General features: G+C 54.6%; 6 protein-coding genes across 6 annotated transcripts; 4 read left to right on the top strand and 2 right to left on the bottom strand.

The window, feature by feature from the left end:
• Nucleotides 1-691: 691 nt before the first annotated feature.
• MYCGRDRAFT_95543 (uncharacterized protein) lies at nt 692-3,148 on the top strand (the record flags this gene model as incomplete). Its single annotated transcript, XM_003849778.1, has 1 exon — nt 692-3,148. The coding sequence occupies one exon, from the start codon at nt 692-694 to the stop codon at nt 3,146-3,148; it is 2,457 nt and encodes an 818-aa protein (XP_003849826.1).
• Nucleotides 3,149-5,095: 1,947 nt separating this feature from the next.
• On the top strand, nt 5,096-8,401 carry MgFIG4 (Polyphosphoinositide phosphatase, factor-induced gene 4; the record flags this gene model as incomplete). Its single annotated transcript, XM_003849779.1, has 3 exons — nt 5,096-7,603; nt 7,751-8,101; nt 8,204-8,401. 3 exons carry the CDS (start codon nt 5,096-5,098, stop codon nt 8,399-8,401), a joined length of 3,057 nt encoding a protein of 1,018 aa, XP_003849827.1.
• Nucleotides 8,402-8,850: 449 nt separating this feature from the next.
• On the top strand, nt 8,851-10,653 carry MYCGRDRAFT_75314 (uncharacterized protein; the record flags this gene model as incomplete). Its single annotated transcript, XM_003849780.1, has 5 exons — nt 8,851-9,172; nt 9,228-9,351; nt 9,409-9,499; nt 9,547-9,727; nt 9,783-10,653. 5 exons carry the CDS (start codon nt 9,156-9,158, stop codon nt 10,651-10,653), a joined length of 1,284 nt encoding a protein of 427 aa, XP_003849828.1.
• Nucleotides 10,654-11,635: 982 nt separating this feature from the next.
• On the bottom strand, nt 11,636-15,001 carry MYCGRDRAFT_75310 (histidine kinase; the record flags this gene model as incomplete). The annotated part of the gene is made up of 2 exons (XM_003849248.1): nt 11,636-12,249; nt 12,325-15,001. 2 exons carry the CDS (start codon nt 14,999-15,001, stop codon nt 11,639-11,641), a joined length of 3,288 nt encoding a protein of 1,095 aa, XP_003849296.1.
• Nucleotides 15,002-16,119: 1,118 nt separating this feature from the next.
• Nucleotides 16,120-20,328, bottom strand: MYCGRDRAFT_110666 (uncharacterized protein; the record flags this gene model as incomplete). Its single annotated transcript, XM_003849247.1, has 3 exons — nt 16,120-16,484; nt 16,749-16,895; nt 16,983-20,328. The coding sequence occupies 3 exons, from the start codon at nt 20,326-20,328 to the stop codon at nt 16,120-16,122; spliced, it is 3,858 nt and encodes a 1,285-aa protein (XP_003849295.1).
• Nucleotides 20,329-20,720: 392 nt separating this feature from the next.
• MYCGRDRAFT_105646 (60S ribosomal protein L26) lies at nt 20,721-21,509 on the top strand (the record flags this gene model as incomplete). The annotated part of the gene is made up of 2 exons (XM_003849781.1): nt 20,721-20,894; nt 20,949-21,509. The coding sequence occupies 2 exons, from the start codon at nt 20,763-20,765 to the stop codon at nt 21,225-21,227; spliced, it is 411 nt and encodes a 136-aa protein (XP_003849829.1).
• Between the last annotated feature and the right edge of the window lie 134 nt (nt 21,510-21,643).

Genomic DNA, 21,643 nt, shown 5'->3' with positions numbered 1-21,643 from the left:
AGCTATTGGAGTAGAGGCTGGGCGCGGTGATGTTCATGTCCGACTTCTTGGGAATAAGGGAACAGCACTGGCACGGATTGGTCGCGACAGCACTGCATTGGGCATGGGATGAGAAAAGGCGGGTCTTCGTGGACGACAGTATTGGACACGGCCTGGGTTTGGAATGTTGGAGAGCATTTGAGATCTGATAGAGATCTGATAGAGCATGATTCGAAGATATCCTCATCGATCAATGCTTACGAGGGATCTTGCACTGAAAGAGCGTGCAATAATTGGTAGAGCCACTACGATGCAGCTTTGGAAGCCTGATCTTCCTTCCAGTTCATTCTCCAATTCTTCATGCGTTTCTCAACGTTCGTTCTAGACTTGGTCCATGAATCCAGAAGATGTTTCTATGATCGGGAATCAGAGTCTAGTCCGCATGGGGACATCACAGCGCACAGCAGGGATGTTGAGCCGAGGACTGGGGTAAGTCCCGATTGACGAGCTGCAGGGCCAGAACACAGATCTTGGAGAGGCCAGACTTGCTTTTCCTCAATGCAATTGCTTCTTCTGGACAGGCTCGAGACCAGTCGTAAATCCAACCTCGACATCGCCGAAGACCACATACCATAGCCAGCATCCGAACGATGGCCTCGCTCACCCCGCAATAACACCGCCCTCGACAACACCACAACACCACAACATAACCATGCCGTCCCAACCACCCTTCCCACCAACAGGAACCCACGCCCAAGACGTATCCCTCCTCTCCACCACAGTCCCCATCCTCGCGACCCTCGACTCCCCCGCCGCCGACCCCGAACAAGAACTCCTCGAACCCTACGCGAAATTCCGCTCTTCCCCCCTCAACGCCATCCAAGAACTCGGCCTGCACATCCTCGGCACGGCCTGGCGCAGCTATGACCGTGTCATTGGACCGCCGGTTTTCTACAATGGTTTTAGCGAGAATATGAAGCGTCTAGTCCTCGCGCAGCCGATGTTGCAGTCCAAAATCCGGGATCTCGCAAAGAGGAGAGTGGAAGTGGAGATTCAAGAGGGCGGGTTGGGGGTTCTTGGGGTAGAAGGCGAGGTTGTGGAGGGTAGAAAGAGGAGGGATGGCAGGAGGGCGGAGATTGAAAAGCAATTATTGGAGGTGGCGGAGACGTGGACGGACGGCATGATTTTGAAGATGGAGTCGAGGACGTTTATCCGCGGAGCGTATTATCTTGCTACGCAGTTGTTGACGAGGGCGTATCATCAGGGAATTCATGTTTCGCAAAAGGAGGTGATGAGATTGAAAGAGGTGGCTACACGAGCGGAGAGAGATGGGCAGAGTATTATTTTCTTGCCGTGTCATCGGAGTCATGTGGATTATGTCAGTCTGCAACTGGTGTGTTACCGCTTGGGACTGGTGTTGCCCACCGTCGTTGCGGGGGATAATCTGAACTTCCCGGTCGTGGGAGCATTTCTACAGCATGCTGGCGCGATGTGGATACGCAGGAGTTTTGGAGACGATCAGCTGTATGGAACTCTGGTGCAGAGTTATATCGACACGTTGCTGCAGAATGGGTTCAATGTGGAGTGTTTCGTCGAAGGAGGACGCTCGCGGACGGGGAAGTTGTTGCAGCCGAAATTTGGCATTCTGAGTTATTACCTCGAGAGCGTACTCAGCGGCCGGACGAAAGATGCGATTGTGTGTCCGGTCAGCACGCAGTATGATAAGGTGATTGAGGTGGACTCGTATATCAGCGAACTCCTGGGCCAGCCGAAGAAGAAGGAAGATCTCGCGGGTTTCTTATCAGCCAGCAACGTTCTGAGTCTGAAACTCGGACGCGTGGATGTGCGCTTCCACGAACCTTGGAGTTTGCGAGGCTTCATCGACGAGCAGATGCATCGCATGGGATACGACGCTCCGAAAGCTGGACTAACGCCTGTTTATGACGCCGCTACGAAACGCCGCATCCTCACGACTTTCGGCTACCAAGTCCTCGCGCATATCAACGACGTCTCAGTCGTCATGCCCACCGCTCTCGTCGGCACAGTCCTCCTCACCCTCACAGGTCGCAGCGTCGGACGCGCCGAACTCGTTCGCAGAGTCAACTGGCTCTCCTCCCGGGTCCTCGCGGCCGGCGGACGAGTCGCGCACTTCGCCGGGCATCCGGTGGAAGAAGTCGTCGACAAAGCGCTCGGCGTGCTGGGTCCCGCTCTTGTCGGCAAGGTGGATGGCTTGCCGGAAGAGATGTACTACGCCGAAGACCGCTTCCAACTGAGTTTCTACCGCAACATGACGATTCACCTGTTCATTTCGCAGGCGCTGGTGTGTTGCGCGTTGTATACGCGGGTGAAGAGGGGTGAGAAGGAGACGATGAGGTACCAGGATCTTTACGACTACGTCTCCTTCCTGTCCCAGCTTTTCCGCGCGGAATTTATTTTCCCGACGAACCCGCTGGAAGAGAATCTCCAAGCTACTCTCTCCGGTCTCGTCGCTGATGGCGTGTTGACCACCACTATGGACGAGAGTGGCAAGATTGATGAAGTCGCTCTGCATCCTGATGAACGGGCGAGAGATGCGCAGAATTTCGACTTTTATTGTTTCCTCCTCTGGCCTTTTATCGAAGCTTCCTGGCTCGGCGCTGTGTCGCTGTTCATGCTCGCTCCACCCCCTTCTTCCTCCTCCTCCACCACAACTCAAGAAAAATCATGGATCCCCATGACCCCCTTCGCCGACCGCGCTCAACTCCTCGGCAAAACTCTCTACCACCGCGGGGATCTATCCTACTACGAAGCCGTCAATAAAGAAGCGTTGAAAAACGCTCATACGCGGAGTGAAGAAGAAGGCATGCTCATCGTCTCCCGTCCTGGTAAAGACGCTGTAAAAGGCACGCCTACACGAGTAAGGTTGAGTGAGGAGTGGATGCCCAAGTGGAGTGCGCAGGGGGAGTTGTTGGCTGAGGGGAAACTGTGGGATTTCTGCGAGTGGGTTAATCTGAGTCGGAGGGATGGGGAGGGGACGAGGAAGGAGGGTGGGACGGTGAGGAGGCGGATTTTGGGGGTTTGTGGGGTTGTGGGTGGGGATCTTTGGGAGACGGCGGAGAAAGGGGAAAGGGTACTGGAGAAGAAGAAGGGGAGGAGGAGGAAGGGGGTGCAGGCGAAAGGGAAGTTGTGAGATCATGTGCGTCAATATCGTGACAGCATATGGATACTTCAAACGATTCAATTCATCGGATTCGAAAGTTGATCGGCTCTTCCTTGAGCATCCTTTGCTCCAGCGCTGTATACTTCTCCTGCCATGACATCCATCCGTCCAAGTAGCAGTCGCCGAGCAACAGGTACTCCTCTCCGCAAGGACGGATCACAAACGGCATGTTGCTCCCATGGATCATGACCACTCGATCCGAGGGCTGGACTAGCTTTGGTACCAACCCAGCTGTGCCGTTCCTCATGATCGCGAGTCTCCGCATTTGGCAAGCCACGATGATCTTGTCGCAGAATTTAGAGGCTTCTCGAAGAGAAGCGTCGGCGCTGTCCCTGTTCCCGAATGTTGCGGCGGAGGGATGGTCTTGAATGCGCTGCAGCAGTGCCACGAGTCGATCGAAAGAGCCTTCGGGACATTGCGTCGGAGTGTCGAGGTTATCTGCTACTATGATGCGGGCTGCAGTAGCATCTGCTGCATTACACCCGACAATGCCATGGTCTTGCAGCATCGTCGTGGCTGTTTTGAACCATGATGCGATGGCTTCTGCTTGCAGGAGTGCAAGATCTTGAGAAGTGCTGGCATCGAATAATGCGGAGACTTCCACAATGCGGCATAATTCCAAGCCTGGCAGGACAAGGATACCGGGCTCATTGGCGCCGACCTTGGCCGCCGTGGCTAACAGCTCCACTCGTCCGATGCCATGGAGCGTGCCATGGTCAAAGGGGTGGCAGTCTAAATCTCCATCGTATGCGCGGTCAAATCTTGGGACCCATGATGGGCAATCGTCGGTCAGATCCGACTCGTCTCGATGCGAAATGAGGTCGACCAGCCACAGTGGCATGTGGGAGACCGCGACGCATTGTCTGACTGCGTCCTGGTAGACTGCAGAGACTGACTTTGTGTAGTCAGGATGCATCAGCTGACTTGCAGTCTGCGGCTCCAGAAGTCCTAGCATTCCAAATACTTTGTCCCTCGGGTCGGTCGCCAGCAAATCCCGGGTATGTTGTAGTCGGTCGAACAGGGTCAAGTAAGAGCTGTGGGAGAAGTTGGACCGTGCATCAAACAGTAGATAGACGTTCCACATGGCTGCATTCAGTTCGGGTGATATGCTGAAGAGATGATATGCAGAAAGCCATGCAACGATGTCAAGGAGACCCAGCAAGTTCATCTCCTCTGGACCACAGACTAGACGGGCTTTGGTAGCGACTGCGATCTCTTGAACGACCCAAACTCGTCTTTCTCGCACGAATATGTCAGACGATATAGCATGGAGGACTGGGAGGCCCACTCACCGAAACCAGGGGCGCTCGAACAATTCGATTAAGGCGTCCGTTTCCAGTGGTGTTCTCAGAAGCTCCAGTATGCGGAACTCAGATGCCTCCTTCCTCAGTGGGACATATCGGTATGCGCTTGTTGGTTCCATCGCTCAGTGTGCTGTGTTGACGAGTCGGTTTGGCTAGATAAGGCTGAGCTCTTCTGTTCTTCCACTGGGGCGGTACGGCTACATGTTTGTTGAGACAGGAGCATATATTCGCCGGGCCAATACCTGAGCCTCATCGAAAGGGAACTACCTTGGCAGGCTTTCTTTCTACGCTGAAACGTGAAGAAGGTACAATGCTTTCTTACCTTACCTCACTGTTCTCCCGTCTCTCTCCTTGTCGCCTGAGGCAGGACTTATACCGGGGACGGAGCTGTCGCCGATTTGGCCCCAACTTTAGTCTCCACCTCGAAATCTTTCCCGTCGTCTCTTCCGTCACATCACCAAAACTTTGCGCAGTCTTCGCAGAAACAATCAAATATCGCACGGCATACGACCGGATCTATCCTACCACTTCCATCATAAATTCACGGCTGCCATCAAGCATGGAATGATGTGAACATCTTTCAAACGGCGCATCAGACGGCGAAGACATCACCATGGACCAGGGACCAATCGATGCCGGGCCAAGTACGGATGGAGACTACGACCCGACAGGCTCAGACTATGACACTGAAAGACGAAGATCTGAGCCCAAGAATGTCGGGAAGAGATTGGCCACTGCCGCCAACGCCTCTGATGCCCGCAGTGCCTCCCTCGGTGGTCTCCTCAGAACAGCTAGACCGGAGCCGGCCAGATCATCGTCTCGCACTCAAAATGACGATAACAACAGCGTCGAAGACGGTCTTGTCCAATCTGCAAGTCATCCCTCCTCAATCCTGGACCCACCGACCTACCCCGGAGTCGGCGCCACCGCCTCAGAAGTCGCCGGTGAAGTCCGCTCCGAGGACGACGACGCCCACCTAAAAGAAGACCCCAACGAAGTCCAACAACTCCACGACCAAGACGCCCGCCCGCATCGCATGTATAAGTTCACGCTCTACGAGACGAACGTCCGATACTGGATCACAGGAGCCGACATCACCGACCAGAATTTCCGCCTCTTGCGAATCGACCGTAATAGTGCTCCGGGACAGATCGCGCTGTTCGAGGACGAGACGGTGTATGATCGGAGACAGATGCACGATGTCCTCAATGCGATTGATCAGGGGAATAAGCCGAATGGAGGGTTGCGGATGAAGTTTAGCTTTTGGGGACTGCTTGGGTTTATCAGGTTTACCGAGGCGTATTATATGCTTATTATTACGAAGAGGAAGCAGGTGGCTATGATTGGAGGGCATTATGTTTATCAGGTTGAAGGGACGGAGTTGGTGCCGCTTACGACTGGTGCGAGCAGCTCGTTCATGCGCGATCGGAATGCGGAGGAGGCAAGGTTTCTGGGGATCTTGAATAATCTGGATCTGACGAAGAGCTTCTACTTCAGTTATGCTTACGACATCACGAGCTCGCTGCAGAGGAACATCATTCGAGCACGGCAGGCGTTGAACGATGGGCTGAAAGTTGCGGCGAACGACTACAATGCCATGTTCGTCTGGAATCACCATCTGCTGAAACCGGCAGTGCAAGCCTTGAAGCATCCTTTCGACTGGTGTTTGCCGATTATACATGGATTTCTGGACCAAGCGGCGCTGGACATTTTCGGGCGAACGGTGTATGTCACAATTATTGGACGACGGTCACGCCATTTCGCCGGTGCTCGATTCTTGAAGCGTGGTGTGAACGACATGGGATATGTGGCCAACGATGTCGAGACTGAGCAGATTGTTGCAGAGAAGTTGAGCACTTCTTTCCATGCTCCAGGTCCGAGACTGTTCGCCAATCCGAACTATACATCGTATCTGCATCACAGAGGCAGCATACCGCTGTACTGGACGCAAGACAATAGCGGTGTGACACCAAAGCCAGGTATTGACATCAACTTGAGCGATCCGTTCTATCAGCCCGCGGCGCAGCATTTCGACAATCTCTTTGAGCGGTATGGGTGCCCGGTGTATGTCCTCAATCTGATCAAGTCGAGAGAGAAAGTGCCAAGAGAGTCGAAGTTGCTGCATGAATTCCAAGGCTGCATCAATTATCTCAATCAAAGCTTGCCTGAGGACAAGAAGATCTTGTACAAGGCGTACGATATGTCGAGGGCGGCGAAGACGAGGAACAGCGATGTTATTGGCGGGCTGGAAGTGATTGCAAAGGACATCTTGGAGAGGACCGGACTGTTTCACAATGGCGAAGAAGGATTGCAGGAGCCGCAAGTGCAGAATGGTATCGCCAGGACGAATTGTATCGACTGTCTGGATAGGACAAACGCTGCGCAATTCGTCATCGGAAAGCACGCATTTGCTCAGCAGCTGAAGATTCTGGGTGTCATCACCAAGTCGGAATTGGCGTACGATACTGACGCAGTCAACCTCTTTACGGCAATGTTCCACGACCATGGTGATAACATCGCCATGCAATACGGAGGATCGCACCTGGTCAATACCATGGCTACCTACCGCAAACTCAGTCACTGGCAGAGTTCCTCTCGAGACATGGTGGAGAGCTTCAAGCGGTACTACCACAATTCTTTTCTCGATTCACAGCGACAAGAGGCATACAACCTCTTCCTTGGCAACTACATCTGGGCCCAGGGAGCGCCTATGCTTTGGGATCTGGCTACGGACTACTACCTACACCATAGCGATCCTCGAGCCTGGCTGCAACGAAATCGGCGGAATTACATACATTGGTTCACGCCGGAGCATCTGCAACCGCGGAGCTTGCCTCTTCGGCTGACCAGTTCTGCAGATCATCCTTCTCCGGAACCTATTGCTGCTCTTGATGATTATTGGCGAGAGTGCTATCGTCCGACAACCCTCTCTTCTCTGGCAAAAGTCTACTCCTACCGCATGACCTCCACACAGCGCTACCTCCCGGAACGACCATACGGCGACAATAAATACGACTTCTCGCCCTTTGTTCGGCGAAACGACCCCCACAAACACAGCACCTCCCAATCCTCAAACCACCTCAACGAAGCCGAAGACGAAAAGAAACCAATCCGCAAAGGCGTCAAAATCGTCGACCCCTACGAAGAGCGCGAATGCGAACGCCGTCTAGCATCCTTCTCGCCCCTCGACCCTTCCGAGAAAGACTCTCAACTCCTCCCCGACGCACCACCCTCAACTCCCGCCATCCCCCACCCACCCCTCGATGAGAAACACAGCATTCTGAGAGACAGCCGCCACTCCCACCATGCCTCCATATCCTCGCTCTCCGCCTCAAACCCTCCCACCAACACCACCAATTCCACCACCCTCAACAACAACAACAGCATGACAAACTCCACCTTCAAACCCGCCGACAAATCCATCATGCACCTCTGGACCCTCAACCAATTCCACACGCAATCCCTCAACCCGCACGTCTCCGAATCCGAAGCCGCCGAATACGCACATTACATCTCCCATCCCCTCCACCTGCCCCTCGTCATCTCCAATTCTTCCGAAATCGCGCCCGACGGAGGAAACAAAAACAGAGACTTAGTCGAGTATATCCGTAAGTCGACCGTCGCGCCACTCGGCAGCGCCATGCGAGCCACGAAACCCCATCTCCGAGCTCCGCTGCTTGATGAGGAGTACGGCTTTGAGTTTCTGGATGAAGAAGAGGAGGACGAGGAGGATGATGGGGTAGACGATGAGGATCTGAGGGATTACGAGGCGTTTCTGGCGCCGAGGACGGATGCACTGACGGTTACGGAGGAGGACGGGGCGAAGAAGAGGTATAAGGCGTATCGGCAGTGGTTGATGAGGGGCAAGAGTTTGTTCAAGCAGAGTAAAGTTGATCCGGAGTTTAGTGCTGGGGTGTGATGATGTGTGAGAGGACGATGGAAGGTTTTGAGGGTGGTTGGCTTTTCCCAAACTACTGCGGAATAATGAAGTAATGTATCGAGGCGGAGTGTCCTTTGCTTTACCTTCCAGATTTCAGTCCAACCTGAGGTTCGCCATGGTCCATCGAGAGGTACCACAGCGCTCTCCTTCTTTGCTGTCGGCATAGCTCTGGATTGACCGGCCTATCGGCTCGGCGCTGGTCGTGTTAGTATTGCCATGGGAGACTTCGATCTTCTTCCTGATCTCTAGGAACCTCGAATAAGTATCGATCGAGGATACATTCTGTCGTGGTGATGGTAAAGGAGGAAGAAGAAACAGGGCCAAGAAACGTGTAGGTTCTATATAGAGTTCATGCGCTAGCTTGCCGATCCCGCCGGCGCCAGCAACTTTCGATGCGACCACCAAACCTCGTCCATGTGAAGAGCAACCGCTATCAGGATTGAACAATTCACATACTACGACATCCATCTCCATATCGATCATCGCATTCCACGGACATTCTTCCGGCGACCGACAACGGACACCCACGACCTTCTCCCAGGACCGAGCTCACAGCACACACGATCGCCACACACCGCCGAAGCGAACGAGCACGTCTGGCAGTATAGAGTCTGTGCCGCAGGACGGAGTGTCGAAAAGAGCTGTTGCATAGATCCGAACGAGAATAGGGTAGGAAGGAGGAGATCTTGGGTACACGGATTCCCTTCCGGCGCCGCCGGGCGCATCGTTCAAGATGAGCGACTTGGACAAGTACGAAGCACTTGAGATGTTCCTGTGACACATCGCAGTGCTAACGATGGGCCAGAGCGATCGCACAACTGCGAGCATGCCGTCCGATACCAGAGGTGCAAGTTCGGGAGCTGTGTTATAAAGCGAGAGAGCTGTTGATAGAAGAGGGCAATGTGGTCAGCGTGGATGCGCCAGTGACGGTATGATGAGAAGGACACACCGTATGACAGGAAGCAGACTGATGTCGGGCAATGCAGATATGCGGCGACATCCACGGACAATTTCACGACTTGATGGAGCTATTTCGAGTGGGCGGAGATGTGCCAGACACGAATTACCTTTTCATGGGTACGGTGAACATATCTCGCTCGTGAACGTCTAACTGACATTCACAGGCGACTTTGTCGATCGCGGATTCTACTCGCTGGAATCCTTCCTCCTTCTTCTTTGCCTTAAAGTGCGATACCCAGACCGCATCACATTGATTCGTGGAAACCACGAGTCCCGACAGATCACAACAGTTTACGGCTTTTACGATGAATGTTTACGAAAATACGGCAGTGCGAATGTGTGGAGGTGAGGCCTATCAAGTTTCGAAAGTTCCTCATCTCTCCCGCTTACATTTCCCCAGATACTGCTGCGAAGTCTTCGACTACCTCGCCCTCGGCGCCCTAGTGATGGGCGCAGCAACCGACCTCGACCCGACCGACGCCGCCTTTGCCGACCCAGCCCAAGCAAACCCCGACTCGGAAGACATCGAAATAGAAATTCTCAACGCCCAAGGCCAGATCATCAATCGGTTCCCCCGCGCTCGACCCACGACTTCAACCGAAACCTCCCAACTCTCCAACCCACCCTCCTCCCCTTCCCAACCTCAACAACAACCCACCGGCCCACCCGGCACAGGCGCCACCTCCTCCGCAAAAGGTTCCTCCTCCCACAACCCCGGCGGCGCCGTCCTCTGCGTCCACGGCGGCCTCTCCCCCCTCATCGACTCGATCGACAAAATCCGCCTCCTAGACCGCAAACAAGAAGTCCCCCACGAAGGCGCCATGTGCGACCTCCTCTGGTCCGACCCCGACGACATCGACGGCTGGGGCCTCTCACCCCGCGGCGCGGGCTTCCTCTTCGGCGCCGACATCGTCAAATGCTTCAACCACAAAAATGACCTCTCGCTCATCTGTCGCGCGCATCAACTCGTCATGGAAGGGTTTAAGGAAATGTTCGATTCGACGATTGTGACCGTCTGGAGCGCGCCGAATTATTGTTATCGGTGTGGGAATGTGGCGGCCATACTGGAGTTGGGAGAGGATGGGGCGAATGCGGGGTATGCGGGACGGGGCAATGGGGATGTTGGGAGGAGTTTGGGGTTGGGGGAGAGGAATACCGCGGGGGTGGAGCAGAAGATGGGGCCCGGGAGGAGGTATAGGGTTTTTGACGCGGCGCCGCAGGATAGTCGCGGGATGCCGGCGAAGAAGCCGGTGGCGGATTACTTTTTGTGATTTGAGGGGATCGTGGTGGGGAGAGCCGCAGTGATGGACCAGAAGGTCATCGCCGCTGTGGTGTGGTGACATAGAGTACAGACGCTGGATATACCCAATTATGCCCTGTTGATTCTGCCTTTTTGCGAGTCTCACAGCAACATTTCCACTCCTCTCCAAGCGGCACAGCGAGTTTCGCCACGACCGAACGAATTGATCACACGAGGCCTGAGCGTGAGGCGAAATGTCGAAGTCGTCAGTAAATCGTCAGGGTTAGGGTTAGGGTTGTAGCCTAGGGCCACGCCTCTATACCGACTACCACATCGACACTACGCGAGCACAGATCCGTCTCGTACGCTGCAGTATATCGCCTGAAACCTCCATTGGACAGCGGCGTTGTTTTGATGGGACATTTGCGTTGAATGGTATAAGCTAACATGTGCGTTCGTGGAGCAAAGCGTTAACGCCCTCACATCAGTTCTTCTTCTATGCTGATAGCTTGCAGAGTCATTACATATCAACTCTACCTTACATTTTAGCTATTTCATTACTCATCTCCGTTCTCTCCTTCTTCTGCGCAGATCTTCTGTTCGGGACTGTTGACCCGGTCATGCTGCCGCGGACATGAAGTGAGTACTCCGGTATACCAATGGCGATGCTGCTTTCTCTCCAAGTACAGGCTTTTTCCGAGACGAATACACTGCCGTATTGTCCTGCCCTGAGGATGTATGCGGCTTGCGACACCGCGCGAGTATGCGGGCAACACGGAGTGCTTCAAGCTCGCCTCGGTACTGCACTGCATAACTCGTCGCGACCCAAGGCATCGCAGCATCATCGTTACGCTGTGTGGCCACGGCATCGGCACCGCTGCTCAGAGACAGGTGCGGTTCTGGAGCCTGTCCGATGTAACTTGCCATATCTGGGCAAATGATGTCGAGGCGCTATCGAAGCATTCCCCGGCGGCTGTTCAACAGCCATCATATCATCACAGTACCACCCCCCGACTTCACCCTCCATTCATCTTCAACCCCGCCAAAATCTCCCCCACCAACCCCTCCATTCTAGGCACCAGCTCCGGAATCCTAAACGGCTTCGTAACAACCTGATCCATCCCCGCCTCAATTGCAAAATGAATCTGTTCGCTCCTAGCATTCGCCGTGACCGCAATGACCGGAACATGGCCCACTAGCCGTCCGTTCGCTTGTCTCTCGCGGATATGGCGTATACAGGTCAGTCCATCCATAGTCGGCATTTCGAGATCGAGAAGGATGATTGATAAGGGAGTAGGAGGAACGTTCGGAGATGTAGGCGTGGAAGGCGGAGTTGGAGCGCAGAAGGACGATCGGTCGAGGAAGTCGAGACATTCGCCGCCATGGTTGGCGATGTGTACGATGCAGCCTGCGCGGCGGAGTTGTTTGGACATGACGCGGGCGTTGATGGTGTTGTCTTCTACTATGAGGACGTGGAGTTGAGGTGGTTTGGTCGAAGCTGAGGTGGGGGTGGCGGTGGGGGAGGTCATTGTCGCTGCATCGACCTGATCGGGAGTCTGTTCGGTGACGAGTTGGAGTGGGGTCTTGGTGTATGACGGCTGTCGGGAGAGAGGCTTGAAGGTCGTGACTGTGGAGCCGTCGGGGAGAGGGGCGGATGCTTCCATTTGGTCTTCGGGAGGGTTCATGACTATGCTTCCACGACGGCTGTAGGCAATTGGAGAGGCTGAAGCGCTGGCGAAGGCGTTCGCGGGAGCTTGCGTGAGGTGGTCGTCGTTCAGCCAGCGCTTGGCTCGGACGTAGAAGGTGAAGACTGTTTGGCCGTCTTTGCTGGACACCCCGATCTGTCCGCATTGCAGCTCACACAGCTCTCGGGAGATGAAAAGTCCGAGTCCGGAACCGCCGTACTGCTGGTATGTCTTCGGACTCGCCTGTTGGAAGCGTCCGAAGAGGACTTTCATCTCATCATCATTGAGCCCGCGACCAGTGTCGTAGACAGCGACTTGAAGGTAGATGTCTTCGCCGTGTCCCCATTCCGCTGCGGGCGTCTTACACGGACGATTGAAGCGTGGTGGTACGAAAGATATGCCGTGATGCTGGCCGGAGGGCCGTTGGCGCGAAGCACCTATGCAAATTTTGATCTTCCGTGTGGAGGAGTACTGGGTGAACTTGATCGAGTTGGTCAGCAGATTGATGACGACCTGAAGTAATCGAGACGGATCAAGCACGACCCAGTCAACCTTTAGATCTTCGTAAGTCGGCTCGATCTGAAGCTGAGCATCGATATCAGCACGTTCGATCTCGGCCTCGTACATCTTGAGAGCCTTCTTGATCAGCGCCGGAACCTGGACTTTGTCCGGAGAGATCACCAGCAAACTCGCATCAAGCTTCGAAAGTGTCAAGATGTCATCTACGATGCGCTTTTGGTGTTGCGCGCACAGAACGATGACTTGAGCGGCGTCGATGATCTCCTCGGCGATTTCGGCAGGCAGCACCAGGTCTTCGTTCAATATCGGCATCCCAGTCGCGGATAGGGTGGACAGGATAGAGTCTGCGCTCTGAAGAATTGCCGAGAGCGGATTCCGCATTTCGTGAGACGTCATATCAATGAAGTTCTCCGTCTGCCGCTTATTCTCCAGAGCATCCTCAAGTTTCTGCGAAAGCAGATTTTCTGAGAACTTGCGATGCGAAATATCCGTGAGCCAACCTTGTACAGTCGTCACCGAGCCATCCGGCGCAATCTCCGGAAAAGCCGTAGCATGTAACCACGTTTCACCCGAAGTGTTCTGACCCGTGGACTTATCAATCGATGACCACGGCCTCTTCAGCCGGTACTCGAAGGTGATCGGAACTTTCTCGTCGGTGACCCTCGCCCACGCAGTGAGGAAGAGGTCCAAGTCATCGGCGTGAAGGAGATCACCCCACGAGTTGAACTGCTTCTGCGATGTTATCGCTGTCTCTTCTCCATTGTCCACTCCTAGTAAGTCCTTGTACGCTTTGTTGGTATATATGGTTTTGCCGTCTGGTCCGAACATGAACATGCCGATGGGTGCGGAGTCGGCCATGCGCGAGAACTTGGCTTCGTTCTTCTCAGCCTGGATGTTCGACAAGCGGAGCTGCTGAGTGAGGGCAGTGGTGATATCGTCTGCCAGCTTCTGCGCTCGTCGTTGCTCTTCGGGTAGAGAGATCAATGCCGCAGCCTTTTCGATCATCTCAACCGCAACGTGAAGGAAAATCTTGTATTCCGAATTGAAGGGCGACCGAGGATTCAATCCTAAGACCAGTACTCCCACAATGTCAGAGCTCATGGCTGAGCCGAGAGGACAAACGATCGCTGTTCGTATTCCGTCGTCAAAACTTCGACCAGGAATCGGGCCACGAAGAGATTCTGGAAGTGTCCCTTCGCTGGAGGAGAGATGGATCGCTTTGCCACCTTTGCAAGCTTCATAACAACGTCCTGCAATACTTGAGGGGTGCTCGGCGTCGTGAAGTGTGAATGTTTTCACGGCCTCCGCATTGTCGTCCGAGACACCGACAGTACCCGCAAGGACACACTTCTTTAGCCGTGATGGCTGTTGCGACTCCACTGAGGCAGCGTAATCAGACGTCGTTCCATCAGCATCATCGCCCAAGTCGTCAGCAACGGTATAGAGCATGGCAAAGGGTAAATCCGGACTGGCGGACTCTATGCATTCCAATACAGCCGTCCAGACGGCGGGGAGGGTGGCTGCAGTCTGCATCTTTTCGCTCAACTCATTGAGAAATCGTCGTCTCCGATCAGCCGTAATCATCGACGTGGTCTCTGTAATCTCATCAATCAAGCCAATACCGCGACCATCCGGCCCAACAATCGGAACCATGGCGAAGTCCCAGTACGTCTCTTCCGTGTACCCGTGCCGTTCGATAAATTGCAACGATGCTGCCAGCTTGACTGTTTGTCCTGCGTACGCAGCCTTGATCATAGGCGATATTGGCTCCCAGATCTCGCTCCACGCTTCTTGGACACTCTTCCCTTGTACATGAGGATGCTTCTCGCCGAAGAACTCCACACAGGCCTCGTTGTAGATGAAGGTCATGCTTTCACCCCAGATCAGGAGTCGTGGTTCAGGATTGGACATGATGTGGAGCATGTACTGACGCAGAGTCGGACACCAGGACGACATGGGTCCAATTGCGGTGGATGACCAGTCCATGGTACGAATGGACTCGATCCATGCAGACGGACTGGTTATGGGATGGCGAGTCCAGTCCAGGGATTGAGAAGTATCGTTCTTTTCGCTTGTCTCATGTCCATTCACAATAGCCGTACCATTAGACGCAGGGCGCTCCGTGCTCTGCTTCCTCTGCCCGATTGCTGTCGCAACACAGTATTCACCCGTCATTCTCGTCCGCCATCTCTTTCCCTCGAGTTCCTTGCCATGAAAAGCCCATCTCTCCTCCTGAGTGGTCCAACTCCTCCGTATTGCCTCTGTCAAATCTGTGACCTCTTGTTCCCGTTCCACGAGCTGCGTGAGAGCCGGGTTCAGGTACACCACATCTTGTGTGCCTACTGTTCCTCCGACCCTCACAATCGCATTTGGCGCCTCTTCCCAGTCCAAGAAGTCCACCAGCCCTGTCAACTCAATCGGCAGCTTCCGCTTCTCTTCCATCTCCGCCGACTCATCGTCCATTGCTTGGGAGCACGAGCACAGATGGCATTCGCATTGCCTCGGTCCAGGTTAGGGCTTCGGAGAGGTTGCAAGGATATATCGGGTGGATTGGGTGTGGTTGTGAGCCTTAGCAATGGTAAGGACAATCGCATGTATACAGCGAAAAGAATCAAGAAGTCTGCTCGGCGGAAGGGCTGATGTGGTTGAGATGTTCCGCACGGAACCGATCTAAGACTTCTAGACTGCACGATCCCAAAGTTTAAAGGCTTTCGCATGAACTGTATGGGGAAAGAGGAAGCGGACCAGCTGATTTCCAATCGGGAAACACAGATGCGACACGCAAAATGATGTTATTCTGAATGAACACTGCTGGTGCATACAATACATCTCTACGCTCTCAGAAAGCCCCGATGGAGAATTCGTGTCGGAGCTCAAGTCCGCGAACCCCAGTCATTGGCATCTTCACGTTCTTCTCGCGTGGAGAACCTTGTGCAGATCGTTGCGCACGCGGCAGCCGTTCGTGGGGGTCGTGGCGTCCAATGCCCGCCGACGAGTCTTGAGTTTTGACGGTCGCCGGCCTGTGATGGTGGAGTAATCCACGCTGAATGATAGCCAGTAGCATACGTAGAAGATGGTATTTGCCGATATGCTGGATGGCTCCGATAATATTTGCTCACAGGCAAGTCGTGAGCGACTCCTGCGTCCTCAAATATCGACAGAGATAAGTTGCATGTAGAGCAGCTCTCGGCGCCAGAAAGACACCGTGTAACTCAGACCGCGCAAAGTTGTCGCCTTTTCGGCCATGGCCTTCGTATCAATTTGCCTCTGCAACGACAGTCCCCGTCCCGGACTCAATCGCTCTCGAGCACAACCTCCTCAAAGTCCTCATCATCCAAGAATCCTCGTCTCCGCTTCTCGTTCACCAATCTGCCACCCTGCTTGCCCAAGAATCCTCCTTCCTTCTTCTTCAACGCCTCCAGTTTCCTCAGCTCCGCGATCGCATCTTTCTCATCCTTGGTATAGACCACGCCGGGTCCTGGTTCGGATGGAGGTAGTGAGAATGGACTGCGACGTTGGTGTGTTTGCGAAGGCGGCTGGGAGCTGTTGTTGGGCTTATCGGAAGCGGGAACGATAAGTGGTGTGACTGATCGGCCGGTCGCGTCGGAAAGGTACGAATCGGAATCGATGTGCAATTCTGGTGGAGGCGAAGAGTCAGCTGTAGAGCATGTAAAGATTGAGAAGCACAAATTGAAGGAAAATGAACAAATTGGTGTGAATGTGTCGTTGTCGGGAACACTGTTTGTAGTGCGAGTAATGTACAAGTCCTTGCGCCGCAAGTCTGCTTTCCCTGCTCTTCGATCGAGACAAAACGTGCTCGAGCCATGTTGACAATGGGAAGTTGAACTGCGGTAAGCTGCAGACGTGTTCGCGCATGCGCACGCAATATCAGTCACAAGTGTGCAAAATCAAGATTTCTCACCTTTGCCTCTCGGCCCATCGCCCAGCTTCCACCGTAGCGGGCCCAGGTGTACTTTGTCCACATGTGCGAGCCACTCCTCGATGGTGTCGAAGGTGGCAACGCCCGCCTTGCCCTTCTTCTTCACGCCCTTCTTATCCACATGGTGTCCTTTATTATCACAATCTTTCCACTCACATGTGAACTCTTCCTCGTCGTTCTGGTGGCCGTGGAATTTGATAAGGTGCTTCTTCAGACGCTCGATGTTATCAAGCTCTGCAGTGCATGACTTCATGCCACACGGATAGACCTGATAATGAGGGGACTTTAGGGTGCTCGGGGAAGTGGACGCGGCGGTCGTGGATTGACGAAGGCGAGAGGCGGACGATGTGGGTTTATGGCCAGCCTTTGCGGGCGTGAGGCCAGCGGCTGCACGTGAATGGATGTCTTTACGCCAGCCGACGGGTCGACCTTTTCGCTTGATCTCGTTGCCATTCTCATCGTATTGCTTGAAGGCGGCGTAGCCAATTGCAGTCCCGCTTACGACGGACATGGCGGATTTTGGCGAAGGCGTGTCGGCGGATGTGGCGGTGACGGGACGTGGAGTGGAAGTGGATGAATCGGCAGGAAGACGCGTCGTTTTCGATGAGCGCCGCCGACGTTTGGGTTCAGAGGTCCGCGGGCGACCAACTCGTGGCTTGACGTCCTTGGCGCTGTGGCTGATCTCGGATTCGGATTGCTGTGGCGCGGACGGCTTCTTCTCACTCTCATCGTCAGCGTCCTCAGATTCGGTCTCATTTGGATCGTCTGTCCGGACTTTCGGTTTGGCGGCCTCTGCAGGCTCGCCAGGATCGATGATATCCCATTTGATAGTCGCCAGATCACTCTTGTTACCGGCGCCGTCCACGACACCGCCATGATGTCCTAGCATGTTCTGCATGGTGTTGAAGTGAGCATTCAATGCACGCATGTCTGGATGACGGCCGGTCGCGAGGAGAACGTCCCGGGCAATCGTTCGACTGTCGTATGTCGACTTTCGCGCAACACGATCACGCATAATGGGCTCGACAATCATCTTTCCGCGAACGCGATCGGCTTGTAGTGTTTCCTGACTCGGACCCGTGGGCTTGGGAGGCACTGGCTGAGAGGGTAATGGAGCCTTGATCGGTGCGTACATCGGCCGCGGCTGTTGGTCAACACGCATCCTGTATTCAGTCTCCGTCATATTCCTTGCAGGATAAGTCCCGTTCGTCGGTCTCTGTTGTGGGATGGCCACGCCGTTTGAAGGTCTGCTGGCTGGGGCGAAGACTGTTTTCCGCGGGGGCCCTTCGTCCTCGGACTCGTCCTCCTTGGTCAGATCCACCAAATCGTTGAAGGTGCGCTTCCTGGCAGCCTCCTCTTTGTTGGCTGGTGGACGGCGCGGCTCCTCTGGCTTCACTTCTGGAGGCTGAGACATATCTGGTGCGGGATCGTCGTGGATGGTCATCGGTGCATCATAGAATGGATCGCTAGGGGGCTGTACAGCACCACCTGCCAAAGTAGAAGCGAGTGATCCCGTGGCTGGGTAAGACGGCGCTGTGCTCATGCTGTTGATCTCTCGGGCAGCTTCCGTCAAGGACGAGAACGATGGCGTCTGGTAGGAAACAGTCCCTGCATTGCTCTTATTTCCAGGCAAAGCATAGCTGTTGTACGACCAGTTCTTCTTGGGGCCGTCCTTCTTTGGTCGTCCTCGTTTCTTTGGTTCACTGTTAGGAGCAGCAGCGGCATTCATCTGTGCGGTCATCCGACTTTGCGCGGCCGGAGGTCCGGGCTTTCCTGCTTGGCTCTTCATGCCATCCGGGACAGCTTTGAGAAGTTCCTTTGCCAAAGCCGAGCGTTCGAATCGTATACCCTCCTTCTCGATCATTTCACAGAGCTGAACGTACGATGGGTTGGTGTCCAGAATTTTGAGGACCTGCTCCCTACTGATGTGTCTGCCTGTACCTTGGTTTTGAGGCAGAAGAGCCAACCACTTCGCAGCGGCTTCTGCCAAAGCGCCTTTTTTGTGTGGAGGCCACAGAGCTGCGTTGGTTTGTTGGGCAGGAGCAGGAGTCGGCGGCGCAGCTTGCGTTGCTCGGAAGTTCGACGAAGGTCCAGTCGGAGGGGGCGCAGCGGCAGGAGTCGCAAAAGGCTTGTATCCTGAGGTTGACAATGGTGGGACAGTCGGCGCTGCGACGGGCGGAGGCTGTTGTCTGGGTGGCGATGCCTGTGCAGGCTGCTGCGGAGAACTGTTGGATGCATGTGCGGTCCTCTCCTCCTCCCACAACTTTGCCAGCATGTCAGGGTTGCGCGCGTTGAACTCCCGCATTTTCTTGAACATGGCGCGCATCTCGGCTTCTTCGCTGTTTGCCGGGGGCTGCGACTGATCGCCCATCATAGCAGCCATAGCAGCCATGGTCCCGCTTCCACTTCCACTCCCTGAGGCAGCACCACCGACGCCCGCGCCCGAAGCCATCTGCTGTAATGCTGTCGCAGCCGTCTTACTTTTCTGCTTCTCCTCCCTTGCTTTTCTCCGCTGTTCGTTCTTACGCTCGAGCGCAGCCTTCTTCTTTGCAGCGTCCGCGGCGGCTTTCTTCGCTTCTTCCTCGGCCTTTGCCTTTTCCGCTTCAATCCTAGCTTCCTCCGCCTTCCGTGCGTCTTCCTCGGCTTGTCGGGCGTCTTCTTCTGCTTTGCGCGCTGCCGCTTCCGCCTGAATCTTTCTGCGTTTCTCAGCGTCGATGCGCGCTTTTCGCTCCTGCTCGGCTCGAAAATCGTAGACTTGTGAAGGATCGACGGTGGTGGGAGATGGCTCTACAGATGCGCTCTGCTGGCGCTGTTGTTGACTTTGCTGCTGCTGCCGGTGTTGTTGCTGTTGTAGATTGCGCGCCGCAAATTGAGGGGACGGTTCGGCGTTTGCAGAACTCGAAGCCTGCTTACGATGGCCTTTTTGCTGATTCTGCGCTTGCACGGCTTGTAAAGGGCTGTTGTATCTCGGAGGAGGCTGGGTCTGCTGTTGAGTGTAAGCAGTCATGTACGATCGGTGTTGTGCAGCAGCTGATAGTGTCGCATTTTGAGTACTCGCATTTGACGATGTCGTGGGGTATGACTGAGTTCCGGCGAATGTGTTTGTAGAGGTTTGGGACTGCTGCTCGGCCGGTAAGTTCAGCCGGCCGAACGTTGAGGCAGCTGAACTTGTCGCGTAGAGAGGTGAGGGGTTGGCCTGGCTTCGGTTCGACAGCTGATCATAGGCGCTAGATGCGTAGTTCTGCGTTGCGTTCCAAGTGGTGTTGTCGTATTGAGAAGCCGTGTCGTTGGACCGACCTGAATAGTCTTGCGCTGCGCGAGTTGTGTTCCCGCCTGTTGATTGACTTGACGCCTGCTGACCACTGGTCCCGTATGTCTGCGTGCCATACTGACTCGGGTACGACTGCTGCGTGTAGTTCGTTCCATACGTAGACGCAGCTTGACTGGGATACTGAGCGGACGTAGACGGCGCATTGTTGGAGTAGGTGTAGCCTTGCGGTTGCTGATTTGACTGGCTGCCCACGGGATCGTAGAAGTTGTTGTTGTACGTGTAGGGCGCCATGGCGAAGGGCTACGTCTCGACCGCAACGAGGCAATCGGGCTCGTCGTCTCGTCTCCGTGGGTGTCGTTGGTCCGGCTCCTCCTTGCCCATGCGGAGGCGACTCGAGTTGTCGTCGGTAATCGAATTTCAGGTGCTCTGCACGCAGAAGTGCGGTCGCAGTTGTCCAAGCTTTATTTCCAACAAAGTCTTGTCCATTTGCGATCCTCCCATATTACAAGTTCACACTGTCGCAACGCGCCTCCCACGGTGAGCTTCATGTGAAGCCAGAGCGCGGCAAGTTCACTAGCGTGTCGGCTCAACCGCGGCGTTGCACTCTTGGCAGGTGCCATCCACACTTTGAGATTTTGCGACACTTCTCAAATTCTGCTTCTACAGCGACAACTAACCACAGCAGCACCAAACCTCTGTCGACTCCGCCCAGACAAATCGCCAAAATGACTGTCATCAACAAGAACTTGTCCTCCAGCCGGAGAAAGAGCCGCAAGGCTCATTTCTCCGCGCCATCCAGCGTCCGCCGTGTGATCATGTCCGCACCGCTGTCAAAGGAGCTCCGCGAGAAGCACAACGTACATCTCACCACATGGCAACACAATTCTCCGACCCGACTAACACCTCATCAGGTCCGCTCCATCCCAATTCGCAAGGACGACGAAGTCATCATCAAGCGTGGAACCAACAAGGGCCGCGAGGGCAAGGTCACTTCCGTCTACCGCCTCAAATACGTTATCCACATCGAGCGTGTCTCCCGCGAGAAGTCCAACGGCCAGGCTGTCCCTCTCGGCATTGCACCCTCCAAGGTTGAGATCACCAAGCTCAAGCTCGACAAGGACCGCGAAAAGATCATCGAGCGCATCAGCCAAGGCCGCGAGGCCAACGAGAAGAAGCGCAAGTCTGCTTAGATTGCCCACCACACACCGCATCCCTTGACCAGAAAGATGTCGGAAGAGGTGGATGAAAAGTTATGAGCTGGGTGGATGGCGTTCTGCGGCGTTGTCCTCGTACACACATGGATGCGACTTGACAACGTCTGCTGGCTGGCGAAATTTTCTCTCTTTGGCGAAAGAGATACGTGGATACCATACCCGAGAAATCGACTTGAAACCCAGTGCATTTCCTGCTTCCACCTTGTTCTTCATCTCTTCATTGGGGTGCTACAGGTCTTGCGCACACTCCCTGCCGGTTCAGGCAGTGAAGGTTCTCAGAGTCACCCCGATCTTGTGCTCTCTGTTCCCATCTCTTGTGCCCACTGCGATGTTTCGCTGTGCTGACGTACCCTTTCCTTTTCCATTCTCTCTCCTCTTCCCGTCCCTGCATC

Source organism: Zymoseptoria tritici, chromosome 9, assembly GCF_000219625.1.
Source record: "Zymoseptoria tritici IPO323 chromosome 9, whole genome shotgun sequence".
NCBI classification, from domain to species: Eukaryota; Fungi; Ascomycota; class Dothideomycetes; order Mycosphaerellales; family Mycosphaerellaceae; genus Zymoseptoria; species Zymoseptoria tritici.
Note: the sequence above shows the minus strand (reverse complement) of the source record. Positions and strands in the feature narration are given on the sequence as shown.